This window comes from Astyanax mexicanus, chromosome 24 (genome assembly GCF_023375975.1).
Source record: "Astyanax mexicanus isolate ESR-SI-001 chromosome 24, AstMex3_surface, whole genome shotgun sequence".
Classification (NCBI taxonomy): Eukaryota; Metazoa; Chordata; class Actinopteri; order Characiformes; family Acestrorhamphidae; genus Astyanax; species Astyanax mexicanus.
The window spans coordinates 18,289,148-18,303,409 of NC_064431.1; the positions used below are offsets into that span (position 1 = coordinate 18,289,148).

General features: G+C 40.8%; 1 protein-coding gene across 1 annotated transcript; it reads left to right on the forward strand.

Moving 5' to 3' along the window:
- The first annotated feature begins 5,887 nt into the window (after positions 1-5,887).
- Positions 5,888-8,705, forward strand: sox12 (SRY-box transcription factor 12). Its single transcript, XM_007228557.4, has 2 exons — positions 5,888-6,214; positions 6,439-8,705. The coding sequence occupies exon 2, from the start codon at positions 6,495-6,497 to the stop codon at positions 7,605-7,607; it is 1,113 nt and encodes a 370-aa protein (XP_007228619.3). The 5' UTR covers positions 5,888-6,214; positions 6,439-6,494; the 3' UTR covers positions 7,608-8,705.
- The last annotated feature ends 5,557 nt before the right edge of the window (positions 8,706-14,262 follow it).

Genomic DNA, 14,262 nt, shown 5'->3' on the forward strand with positions numbered 1-14,262 from the left:
GTAAGGCTGTATTGCGTAAGGCTATAATGCATAAGGCTGTAATGTGCAAAGCTGTATTGCATAAGGCTGTAATGTGTAAGGCTGTAATGCATAAGGCTGTATTGCGTAAGGCTGTAATATGTAAGGCTGTATTGCATAAGGATGTAATGTGTAAGGCTGTAATATGTAAGGCTGTATTGCATAAGACTGTAATGCCTTAGACTGTAATGCATAAGACTGCATTGCGTAAGGGTGTGATGCTTAAGACTGTAATGTGTAAGGTTTGCTTCACCTGACAGTAAAATTTTAAGTAGAATTATTGTGCAACGCAATTGATATAACAAAAAACAATTGAAATCAATTCATTATACTTGTAAAATGTATATATAATAACTTCAAAAATATATTTTAAGCTAAATTAACACAAGTTTTTCGTAAACATCACTTGCAAAAAACTGAGGCAACACAGCGATTCAAATGATATAAGTAAATTAAACGTATCCAGAGATTACAGTGTATGGATGGACTAATCTGTAATAGGATGGTTATTATTAGAGTATTAAACTAAGATCATAACTCAGACATAAAATATTGAGGCATTTACAGTTTGATTGAGTTAAGTGAGCTACAATCAGCGAGAATGAATGTAAATGAAGCAGCATAAAGAGTAGAAAGGCAAAAATCCAATATACGGCGTCTCATATCCTGCCCAGAAGACAAGGGTAGTGTAAAAATATGAAAGCCAGAGCCTCGTGTCCTGGATTGACATTAGCGGCAGCCATCATTACATTAGCCAGCAAATGGACAATCGGAATGAAGTCTCATTATCCCAATAGGCAGGACCATTAATGGCTCGGTGAAATATGTCAACTAATCCATACTGACAGCGGTGCTGCATCGATACGCCGCCGCATCGCCGCGTGGCGAATATGCCCCAAAACAGTTAATTAAACCACTGTCACGAAAGTGCCAATAACGGTGATACACATTTAGCAGTCGATAAAGGCCGGCTATAGGACGAGTGCGAGCTGAAGTGCAAGCTTTGCATTTTCGCTGCATGCACATTTCCATTTTTTTGCGGGCGAGTGTCCAAAATCTTTTCCATCTGCCAAATTATGTACTTCTATAAGGTCATGCATTAGATGAGTCATGTCGCTGTGATGTGCGAGCCGGGCCGGGCCTTCGAGCAATCATCTCCATCTCCACTGATTCTCTGATTCAGCAGAAAGGAAGCGAGAGGAGAGAATGAGGACGTCTAATAAGTGAGCATGCTGCACTTTCACCACAGCGCCAAACTAACCGCAGACCCTGTAATGACCGGCGAGGCCTTCCTCTCCCTTCCCAGGCTTGGCCGTAATGATCCAGGCCACTGGGCGGATGTCAAACATATTCCCTTTGACAAATAAAACTGACATTAGCTTGACATGGCAGAGAGCGAGTGAGAAAAAGAGAGGGAGAGAGAGAGAGGCAGAGAAAAGGAGGCAAGAGGGGGAGGGCCGGGTGGCAAAATAAAAACACTACCAAATATCACCCAGCGACCTAGTTCATGCCCAGGCCAAATCCCCAGGCAGCCCTAGACACATCCACTAATTACAGGCAGGGAGGCTGGAGGGAGGGAGGGAGGGAGGAAGGGAGGGTCGGACCCCCCGAGCATGCTGGGAGTCTGCACTGCTGTCTGGCTGATAAGGACAGGGACTCTCCGGCGGACGAGCGTTAGAGCCGCCTCACGTAGATCATCTTTCAGGGATTAGCGGGGGGCGAGACGAGGTGTGCAGGGCCTGATCTCTACACCGCCTTCAATAGCAGGCCTGGACCGAGACGGGCACTGAGAGAATTTGCATAAAAAATGAACTTATTAGAAATAAACATAGTAAAACATTAGTATGTCTAATTTTAATATTTGTAATTTGAGTTTTGAGATTCTGTCAATGGCAATTGACAATGAAATGTGTAAGTTTTATAGTACATATGACAAGACAAGACTGAATCATCCCAATGCTGTGATGCAAACACTGTTAGCAATGAAATAAATAACCAAAACAAACAAAAAAAAAAATCACGTTTTTCATTTTTACCATTGACTACATTAAATAAAATTAAATAGATCAGTGTACACTGTACTCCTGCATAAATTAAAATTACTTTAAAATTAAAATTAAAATTATAATTACTAAATTAAAAAAAGTCATTTGAAGTCATTTGTTTGAAATTCTTAAGTATTGTTTACAAAAACAAAAGTTGTAGGTTAAATAAATTAATGTTCTTTTTTTATAATTCCACTTTGAATTGAAAGTTAAAAAGAAGTTTTTTATTATAGCACACAGCTCAGAAAGTCTTTTTGTTGGGGGCCAGAAGGAGAAATATATTTGAAGTCACGGGCCACAGACAAACAAATAATGAAAAATATCATTTAAAATAATACATTTTCCTGATTACTTTCATTTACACACCATTTCACTTGGCTTACTATCTTAATCAATCTTTGACAGTGTTGTGTAAACTAAGATTTTTCAAATTGATGTTTCATTTCATAATGTCTCTTAATATTAAACTCCTTAATTACGGCAACTTTTAGACTCTTTTGCCCTTTTCTGCGCTACAACTGAACACTCTCTCCGCTTTTAGACTCTTTGGCCCGTTTTTCTGCGCTACAACTGAACACTCTCTCCGCTTTTAGACTCTTTGGCCCGTTTTTCTGCGCTACAACTGAACACTCTCTTCGCTTTTAGACTCTTTGGCCCGTTTTTCCGCGCTACAACTGTGCACTCTCTCCGCTTTTAGACTCTTTGGTCCGTTTTTCTGCACTAAAAATTCCCGTTTTTTGCCCGTTTTCTGCGCTACAACTGAACACTCAACTATGCTCAACTATGATTCATCTAACATTTAATGTCTATTTAATGCAACTAAAAGAAAAAGTCTGATATAAAACTGACTTTGGGTGTAGTAAAACATGATAAAGAGTACCAACCTTTGTCGAATAGCACACCTCCGTTCTCCTGCAGCTTTCAGAGATCCAGCAATTTTATTCCATTTGTCCAAACACCCTTCAGACTGGGTGATTATGGGGCATATTCTTGCTTTTTACACTGTTATCCAGCCTCAAAGTAGCTCCACACCTCATTGGTAGAATCCGGAGAGCCCTGACATTTAAAACGAGGCATTAATAACTTTAAAAGTGCACAAGAAGTTTATTAAAAAAACACTGTCTACAACCTGTAGTGTAAGCTAAATCTCCAGTCGCCGCCATCTTAAAGTAAAGTCATGATCAGTAGAGTGAAGGGTTCTCCTCTTCAGTTTTCTTCAGTCTCTTCAGTTCGATGTAAAGGATTTTCTACAGAACCTAACCCAAACCAACCCAATAATCAATCCTAAATCTCAACCTTAACACAAAAACTTAACCTAAACCATAAATCTAACCCTAAACCGAGCCTTAGGGTGTTAAGATTATAGTTTGTTAGAGTTGGGTTGCATTCAATAGAGTCATTCAATCATTTATTTTCATCCTAAAAGTTATGTTGCACTTAACAGACTTGCAATTAAAGCTTAGTTAAGCATCTATAAAGCATCTCTAATGGACCAAGAGTATTTTTTCTTGCTATTTAAAAACAATGACAAAAGTTGCCATATATTCAATGCATCCCTCGTTGTCTGTATGTACTCTGTAAATGATGTTCGGCTGTGTAATACCATTCGTGTCATTATTCGTATGTCATTATTGTGATGCTGTGGATGATAATCCATATAATATCAGGATACATGTTCATTATTCTGATTGAGGGTAACATGAAGGCAGATGGTAGTAAATACTATTAAATGTCTGGTACTACAATGGATCATCATTATTGTTGTTGGATCTCCGTTTCCCTATTAATAAATTGATCCTTGCTTCATGTTTAAGCAGTTATTTAATATGTAATTAATGTAATCTAACTAAGCTGAAATATCATAGATTTTTATTTGGCATCAGAAATATATAAATATCACTACTGTTGTCAACATTATTTGAACAGCAGTATGTACATGTATTAACTCATTACCTCTTAGCACAATACAATGATGGTGACTAGTGCACTATTCTTTGGGCTGAAAATTTTTAAAAGTTTATTTAATTGATATTTTTGTTAGATTAATAGCTTTTACAGAATAATTCTACTTTGAATTGAAAATTAAATGGATACAGACAATGTAATGTTAAGTAAAAAGTACAGCACACAGATAACACAGCTCAGAAGTTTCATAGATAGATAGATAGATAGATAGATACATAGATACACAGAGACAATGTTTAAACTCAGTACCACAAAAAAAGATGTGTCAAAAGGCAATAGAAAAGCAAAGAATACCCCTGAAGAGGGCACAAGTCCATCGTAGAGTACCACATATAACCAAACCGGACAGAATTTGTTTCTCAGGGTGTTCTGGGGTAATTTTTTCTTTTATCACTGGTTCTCTGTGGTTTTATTCCCGTCTGGAACAACCATGTACATGTGTTTCTCAGACATTCTCTGAGAAAATTACTATCGGAATTACCTACTGTTTTTCGCTGAACTCCGTGGTCGTCCAGTAATTTTAGAGTTTCATCACCTCGCGTTTAATAAAATAGCTATTTCTCCACTGCCACGCACTGTAATAACACTTTGGGCATGGGTTTTCGTGGAGATCCATATAAACACAACAGCCAGTGGAAATGGAGGAGCTACTGAATGTGATGTCATGTGACCGAGAAAGCCAAAAAACTCACTGGTCCTCCTGTTTTTTTTCAATTGCAGTCCGGATGCAAGAGTTTTATAGGTTTTCGCTGAACTCCGTGGTCGTCCAGTAATTTTAGTCCTGTCTGGACTGACATCTCTGAGTTTCGTCACCTTTAATAAAATACATTTAATAAAATAGCTATTTGTCCACTGCCACGCACCGTATTTACACTTTGAGCACAAGTTTCCACGGAGATCCACTTAAACACAACAGACAGTGGAAATGGAGGAGCTACTGAACGTGATGTCATGTGACCGAGAAAGTAAAAAAACTCACTGGTCCTCCTGTTTTTTCGAGCAAGTCCATATGCAAGAGTTTTAAAACTGAGTAGAAGTGGGATTTTTTTTTTTTTTTTTTTTTACAGATCGCCCCCTGAGAAACTAATCCCGTCCGGAGAGGGCTATAGACAATACACAGAAAGGGAATTGAACCAGCAACCACATGCACTACTTGCAGTGCCACTGTGCTGCCCTAGTCTGCTGACCTTAAAACTATGTATATCCTGTATATCATTGCATGGTACCCAATTTAACTATTTACACACAATGTCAAACCACGCAGTCACTAGTTTTTAGTCTTTAAATCAACTTATCAGTTCTAAAACATCAGTCATTATAGACATTGACATATACTATATCTACTGTATATACTGCACACTGCTGCAGATTTCCAGTATGAATGCTATCCTATGGTGCACTGCAGTCTCTAATAAAAAAAAGCAATAGCATCTGAAATGATGTAACTCTTACATGTATTTCACACATACTTTACCCACTAAATCGTTCAGAACATGACTAACGTTATGAACAGACGGTATGAGTTTTCTCACATCTCTTAATTTGATTGAGGTTTTGATTGAGTTTCGATTTGCAGCGTTTAGCATTACTACTACCTCTTCCTTTACCACTTCTCGCATTCTACCTATTTCTCACTCTTTTTCCAGCCACTGCTGTCGCTGCATGGAAACTTTCACCCCTCCCTTCCTTCTTTCTCTCTGTGTCTCTAGCACACACACTCTCTCTCTCTCTCTCTCTCTTTCTCTCTCTCGCTCACTCTCTCTTTCGCTCTCTCGCTCACACACACACCATGGCTCAGAGTGGTGGTGGGTGGGAGGGGAGGAGTCTGTGTCTGGTAAGGTTGAGCTGTTTACAGTGTGGGTTTATAGAGCAGCAGACGGGGGGCCGTCCCTACAAAGAGGGAATAGGGGAGGAGAGACGGCAAACCGGGATAGAGAGAGAGAGAGAAAGAAAGAGAGAGAGAAAGGGGATAAGGAGGGCTAGTGAGAGAGACTGAGAGAGAGAGAGAAAGAGAGAGCAAGAGTCCGTATGGGACAGGCTTGATGGAACTGCCTGCAGACACTGGAGAGCAGCCTTTTTTACCACTGCCGTCTATCACAACTGCTACAGTGCAGCCGATGTCTGCCTGAGGATAGGACCAGCCTGAGTAGTACTGTGGAGTCTAGCAGCAAAGGAGTTTACTGACTGTAAGTACGGCATCTTGTGTCTAGTGCTTAATTTCATATCATAATTTCATAGTGTGTCTTCACTTGCTTACCTCAGGCAAACTAATGCAACTGGGGTTTAGAGACAAATCAAGGATGTTGCATTGGTTGAGAAAGGGCTGTCCTGTTTGAACAGTACATTTGTACAATACATTCTACATGAACTCTCTAAGAATTTTTTTAAAATGTGCCCTCTTTTCTTTTAGGACAAAAGCAGGAGCAGATAAGAGACATCCCTGCATCATACTGTGTCTAGTCATGGATGACTCTAGAGACACTTCTAAGTAGAGGCTGCTCCTGCATCATGGTTCAGCAAAAATACTCTACAGCAATGGACAGAGATTCAAGCCGAGAGGTGTTCGTGGAACTGGGAACCGAGGATGCAGACGAGGTCTTTGGGCACATCCCTTCCAGCAAGGATCCCAACTGGTGCAAAACTCCCACTGGGCACATCAAGAGACCCATGAACGCATTCATGGTCTGGTCCCAAATCGAGAGACGGAAGATCATGGAGCAGTGGCCTGACATGCACAATGCAGAGATCTCTAAGCGCCTCGGAAAACGCTGGAAATTACTTCCAGACTATGAGAAGATACCCTTCATAAAGGAGGCGGAGAGGCTGCGTCTGAAGCACATGGCTGACTACCCCGACTACAAGTATCGTCCCAGGAAGAAGAGTAAGTGCTCCACGCCTGTCAAAGTTGGGGACAAGCTCCCACTGAAAGCCAACAAGTCCCATTCAGGTCGATCCTCCAGTTTCACCAGCAAAGGGCTCAAAGTCAAACCCAACTCCTCCAAACACAAAGTGAACTTCAATGGCAATAAACACAAGAGCTACAGCGAAAGCATGAGTGAAGATGACACAGTGGATGTAAACCTGGCAATTCCAGTGACCCTGCAAGACAGCCAGAATCAGGCAAATCTTGTTATCCTCCACCAGCAAACTACCATTCCCCTCAAGGACCAGCAGCCAATTTCTCAACTCAGAGTCAAAGTGCCCTCCTCACTGTCCAGCAATCTCCAGAGTCCCTCCTCTGACACTGGTTTTCAAGCACCTTTAGAGGCCAGGACGTCTGAGCTACGGGGGTCTAATTCCGGAAGATCCTCCACACCAACGTCCATCAGCTCCTCCTCCTTCGTGTCGTCGACTTCTTCAGACGAGGAACTGGATGAGGAAATCTTGCATATCATATCCAACACAAACTTTGACAGCATGCCTATGGACTGCTCCACTCTGGACAAGGACTTTGAAGCATTTCATGCCAACTCAGGATCCCACTTTGACTTTCCCGACTACTGCACCCCAGAGGTGAACGAGATGATCTCTGGGGACTTGCTTGTACCAAGTATTTCTGACCTGGTGTTTACCTACTAGGGTTGAGTCCAATGTGATGTTTATGGTTGGGCAGACATGTCTGCCAAAGCCAGTGGTCTTGAACACGTTTAACAAGTCTATGACCCTGACCTCGGACAATTCCTCACTTCCTTTGTCCCCCCCAATGTTTTGTTTCTCTATGAATTCCGTAAGTGCTATTGCTTTTGTTTTCCAAGCATGTCACATCTTGTTGAGTTAGGATAAGAACAGCATGGGGCTCTGTAGAGTACTTAAGTGGAGTTAAATATTCAGACACTCAAGACCCAGTTTTTGACAAAAAGCAGATAGACATTCCGCAGACAACATAACTTCAGGTCAAGAAAAGGTCAGGCAAAGGCAGCAAAGGTGTATTTCTTCCTGGCAGGAGATACCTGCCAAGAACTTCCAACAAGTCTGAAATATTCCAGGGTTTTGACAGTTTTCAGTTGAGAAATAAATAAAAAAAAAGCTGCAGGAGAGCAGCATAGCCATTATAGTGCCAGTCATGCATCAGTATTTATATTTCTAAACCACAGAGCACCGCAAATGTCATGCCTGCCTGCTGCCTGTTCATAGCGGCATTACTGTCCTGTTACACTGAGATATCGTTCCACAAACTGATTCATATTAATCCACTGATTCCACTTCTACTGGAAGACTCTATATATCTACCACTCTACCTTTTTGCACAAGAAATTTCACAGAGTAGACTTGTACTGAGACCATGTCTACTATTACATTAGTGTTGTGCACTGGCGGCATTAGCAATCTGAATGGATAGAGATAAAAAGCTGGGTTGAGAAGTCTGTTGAAGTCTGAATCGGTTTGCGTGAAAGCTAATTAAAATCTGCAGCACTTGACAGGCGTACAGTATGGAGGAGCGTCAGAAAACCGCCAGACTAAATCACTGCTGAGAAGTGTCGGGCGGCTGGCACGGAATTGATCTCCTGCTCTTTAATTAGGTAACAGCAATTTCATCACCTCACTAATGCCGCAAGACGTGAGATGCAGGCATGACTGAAAGGCAGCCCGGCGCTGCGCTGCACTGTACTGTCTGTGAGCTTCTTTTTGTGCCTGCTCTCAGGCGGGACGGGCTGCGGGTGAAGGGGGCTAGGGGTTTGGGATTTGGGGGGTTTGGGGGTTTGAAGGGGAGGGGGCTGGAGAAGAAGGTTTGGGGACCGTTCTCATTTTTGGAAGCTGTGCATCTGTCCGTGCAGGCAGCAGTCTTTGTGCAGGCAGGAGCGTCAGGGAGGGGAGGTGAGGTGAGGGGGTTCAGAATGGGTGGGTAGGTGGGTGGGTGGTTGAGTGGGTTGGTGGGTGGGGGGAGTACTGCCCTAGCTCTGCAAAATGCATGTCATGTCTGCAGTCTGGCTGCAGCTGCCCCGATCAGGGTGAGAAATCTGCATCTGCCAGCTGGCCCCATTGACTCTCTCAGGGATCGTTTGTCTAGGTCCTAGTGCCTCCCGTAGGTAATTCATCTGTAATGATTCGTGTGTGTGTGAGTACGGACGAGTGTGTGTCTCTTTTTTTTTTTCTTGCGGTCGCTCTGTCCCGGAGCAACCGTCTGAAGCCAGCTGGGGTGAATGAGTGCAATGCTTTCTTGCTGCTTCTCTAAACGGGATACATCCCTAGTTTCTGACTCCCAAGTTTATCCATTTTCGCACCAGAGGTTCCCCGCAAGGTCGGCAGAAACCTCAGCAAGCCTTTTACCCCTGATCTGACGTTCCCTGCTCCGTTCTGATTTTATGTAAATCGCCGGTCCTTCTATGATGTGTTTGGTGCCTCTGCAAAGATGCCGCTGCTGTCACATGCGGTGCAGCAGTGGAGGCGGCAGCAGCCGAGGTAGCAGAGGCAGCAGAGGCATCGCAGCGAAGAGAAGTGAGGGATCTGGGGACACCCAGTCAAAGAGCTCGCTGTGTGCAGGCCTTCACATTAACCTCATTTACTCGTGTTGCATAACATTGGTTTGCGCTGTCTCATTCGTTGTGTCTCGCATCTCCTGCACACCCACAGGATCGGTCAGTTTTCTTTTTCTGACTTTGCTCGCCCCACCCCCACTCCTCCTTACTCCCGCCCCTAGCAGGACGGAACAGCTGATGGAACTACTTGACTTATTGGACCAGCTTGAATATATCTTGAATCAAGTGTATGACCATCACCTTCTTACCTTGTTAACCTTGTCTAATTGTTTGGTTTGATTTGTTTGTTTCAAATCCTTCAAATCCTGCAACACACCTCCATCTTACTAGTATTAGTACTACTAATGCTTGTGTGATTGTTTGAGAAAATGAAAGTCACATCCATGGCGTAATGCCATATATATATTTTTAAAAGTAATTCAGGTTACCAGGATGTGAACCGAGAGAGGAAAAGTTTAAGGTGAGGAAACAGGGCAAGAGAATAGAAGAGGCAAAAAAGGAAAAATGCATGATCAGAGGCCTTCAATCACCCTTACTACTAATATATAGATATATTTTGTCCACGGTGTAGAAGAGGAACAATTTGCCTTTATGTATACAGTATGTACAATAAGAGTAGATTTAGGCATGGCATCTTTGAAGTGCTCAAAATGTTAATATTAGGAATAATAGTAAAACCCCGATTATAGAAGCTCCATGAAAGTCCATGATACTGGAAGTTATCCTGAGGCAATCTTCACGTCACCGAATGGAAAAGTGTTCATAAATGATGCAAAAATGCTTGGCGGTGTTCTTTAGCAGTGTTATGAAACAACCACAACCCTCACACTTGACTTTGATCAAAGCAAGAGCTCAAATGTGACCTAAAAAAAAAGGGATTCGTGAATGGATGTAAACGAGGGCCATGGCTAAACGTATCAGGGAAAGCATCGTAATTATTTTCAATGCAGATTCTGCACATCTCTCAAGCTCTCGAGAGTCGGAGATACACAGTGGAGTATCTCACAAGCAGTGACAGCTGACAATGTCTCTTCCAATTACAGTTAGAGATGCTCACAATTAAACATGTCAATCAAACTGTTCTGTATGAATACATATACATATGCCTGACATTTATAATATACACTGAACCAATACAAGAATCAACACCAGCAGTTATCAAATGGACTCAGGACCTTAAGCATCAGCTCACTGTGGAACAGCATTGACCCTGTTTTCATTTCATTGCGTAGGATCACCTACGACAATTCTTGTGGACAATTCTTCAGGTGTCACCTGATTCACCCACATTATCTTTGTGTAACTGTACAACAACTTTATGTAGCAAAGGTTCTGAACTGATTTTTTTTTTTGCATAAGACCTTTAAAAAAAACCTTTTAAAAGAACCTTTCCGAACAACATGGTGCAACACGGACTTTCAGGCATACTTTTTTTTTTTTTTTTTCAATTTTTATTTATTTTTTATTTTTCAACTGTAAATAAAACATTTATTTAATCATCAACACGATGTTAAAAATGAGGATTTCTTTGTAACGGGGACATCTTTGTAGTGACCTTAACCAGCATCTCTGGATTTATTTATTATTTTTCAAACATTTTCTAAAAAAAAAAAATAATTTTATTTTGGAGTTGTTTTAATATATTGTTTTGTATTGTTTCTGATAAAGCCTCTTTTGTTTATTTATTATTCAATATTTTAGCACGAGTGCCAGAAAAAAAAGGGGGTAGACACTTCACAGATGGGCTCAGGCAAATTAGTGTCAGAGTGATAAATGCAAAAAGCTGTATATAAATGAACCGTTGTAAAAAAAAAAAAAAGGAAAAAAAAAAAGAAAAGAAATACCCCATCTGGTCCACACTTCCTACTCTGGCCTGGCGCTCGTGATGAATGGCATTCTGGGAGACAGAATCGCAAGGACGATGCTAATTCCGCGCAGGCCGGACTTGCCGCTCTGCTCAACCTGTCATTAAAAAGCGAGAGCGAGTGGAGTGGTACAGTAGTTGTGTAGAACAGCACGTTGATCAACCAGAACCTCATTTAAACGAGGCTCGCCTCAACCCGCCCTACAGGCTGCAGAAACGAAAATCTGCTCCTCAGGGTTTCACAGGTATTTATGTTGTTTTTTGTTTGTTTTTTTATTTTTGTTTTACATGAAGGCTGGCAACTATTCAACATTTAAACAGACAGAACTGGTACATGAGGTACATTCTACTCAAATTCTTCGCCCTGATTAATTTGTAAATAAACTCAAAAAACAAAGCTCAGCCTGGGGTGGACTTGATATTATTCAGTTGCAAACCCAAATACACTTTTAAAAGTAAAGGATGGTGGTTTTTAAACTGGTCGTATTTCCTCTTATAAGCCTCTATTCCACTGCAGGACCAAATGGTTACAAATCAAACATCAAAACATTTGCTTAGCACATTAGATTTGTTACAACTATAATTTGTTTCCCATATTTGCTCTGTTGCCAAATCAGGAGTAGTATGCTAACTTGCAAGACAGAGCATACATGTATCCAATCTCATTCCTGCCCTGATTTCAGCTAAAATAGTTAGCAAAGTAGCATGCTAACGTGATAAACACAGCATACTGTACTAACTAAAAGCAAAAATGAGGATTCTACTTTTTCACTTCAGCTATAGTCCTCGTCCAACACTGCTACTGCTACAGCATTAGCATGATGGCTACTGGTCTCTCACTGCTAGTAGAGCATTAGCATACCAGCTACAATTATAATTTGTTTTTAACTTTTGCTGTGTTGCTAAATCAGGACCAGGAAGTGAACGGCGCCTTATGATAATTATGTAAAAGTTGCTGTTATTGGATGTATCCAATCTCATTCTTGCCCTGATTTCAGCTAAAGTAGTTAGCAAAGTAGCATGCTAACTTGCTAAACACAGCATACTGTACTAACTAAAAGCAAAATTGAGAATTCTACTTTTTTACTTCAGCTATAGTCCTCGTCCAACTGCAACAGCATTAGCATGATGGCTACCGGTCTCTCACTGCTAGTAGAACATTAGCATACCAGCTACAATTATAATTTGTTTGTAATATTCGCTGTGTTGCTAAATCAGGACCAGGAAGTGAACGGCGCCTCATTATAATTATGTAAAAGTTGCTGTTATTGGATGTATCCAATCTCAATCCTGCCCTGATTTCAGCTAAAGTAGTTAGCAAAGTAGCATGCTAACTTGCTTAAAAGAGCATACTATACTAACTAAAAGCAAAATTGAGAATTCTACTTTTTCACTTCAGCTATAATCCTAAACCAACACTGCTACTGCGACAGCATTAGCATGATGCCTACTGGTCTCTCACTGCTAGTAGAGCATTAGCATACCAGCTACAATTATAATTTGTTTTTACTTTTGCTGTGTTGCTAAATCAGGACCAGAAAGTGAACGGTGCATTATAATAATTATGTAAGAGTTGCTGTTATTGGATGTATCCAATCTCAATCCTGCCCTGATTTCAGCTAAAGTAGATAGCAAAGTAGCATGCTAACTTGCTTAAAAGAGCATACTATACTAACTAAAAGCAAAATAGAGAATTCTACTTTTTAACTTCAGCTATAGGCTTTGTTCATAACTGCTACTGCTACAGCATTAGCATGATGGCTACTGGCCTTGTCTTCCACTGCTACTGTTGTGTTAGCATGTTGGCTACAAGCGTTGTCCCACATCGCTAGTAGAGCATTAGCATCAGAGAAAACATGCCCTTGTTGTGTTTTTTTCTGGATGATAAGCTAGTCTTGATTTTTTTTTTTAAGCAGTGTAGCGATGTGGTAAAACGCCTGTAGCCAGCATGCTAATACTACAGTACACCAGCTATGGGCCTCGTCCCACATCACTTCTGGTCTCTTCCAAAAGCATTACAGCAGCGTTAGCACACTGGCTATTAGTCTGGTCCCACCTTGCTACCAAACTCAATTCAATATACGCTACCTACCTTGGCATTAGCACAACGGCTACATGCCTTGTCCCATGTTGCTACCAGCCTCAACCAATAGCTCCATAGCCTTTGCTTATGTATTTTTAGCATGCTAACTACCACTCGTCTAACACTGCTAACCTAGCATTAGCACAGCCTGGCTAGCCAATGTAGAAAGCCTGTGTGGAAAACACACACAAACTGTTATCCTTCATGCTCAGAACTGTTTGGCACTGCTGTGAAAACTCTTAATGATCGCCTAGAGGAAACATGGACTTAAAAAATCTTTCATTTGAATGTCAATTTTAATTGTCCCAGATTCTGCAGTATTGTTGTACAGCTTTTATTATGGAGAATGTACAGTTTGTACAGTATAACCACATTATCTTACATTAGGCAGGTTTCATAGGTTTATTTCACACATTTACTTTATAAAATGTGTTTTTTAAAGGAAAATCTGATTTTTTTTTAAAATGTTGTTCCATCATTTGTATCCATACACTTTGTTTTCTGAACTGTATTTGTTTTTATTTATTTATATTTTGTATAATCTGGAACATTTATAATCTGGAACATTTGAAACATATATATGTATATATAAACAACAACTACAGCACAATTTTGTGCATATTAAAAACTCCATGTTGCTATTGGATAAACCACAATCTTCATAAATATACACAAACTAAAATATATGAAGACTCAAAAATAGACTCGTCTTTCTTGGATACAGAACCACCATTATAGTTAGTAAACCATATCATGGCTTGTGAACTGTGTGAATGCCTGACACATGCTCTTTCAGCACATCAATACCCT

What these genes read in the sequence shown, in the direction of transcription:
- sox12 (XM_007228557.4), top strand. Translation starts at nt 6,495, where the DNA reads ATGACTCTAGAGACACTTCTAAGTAGAGGCTGCTCCTGCATCATGGTT.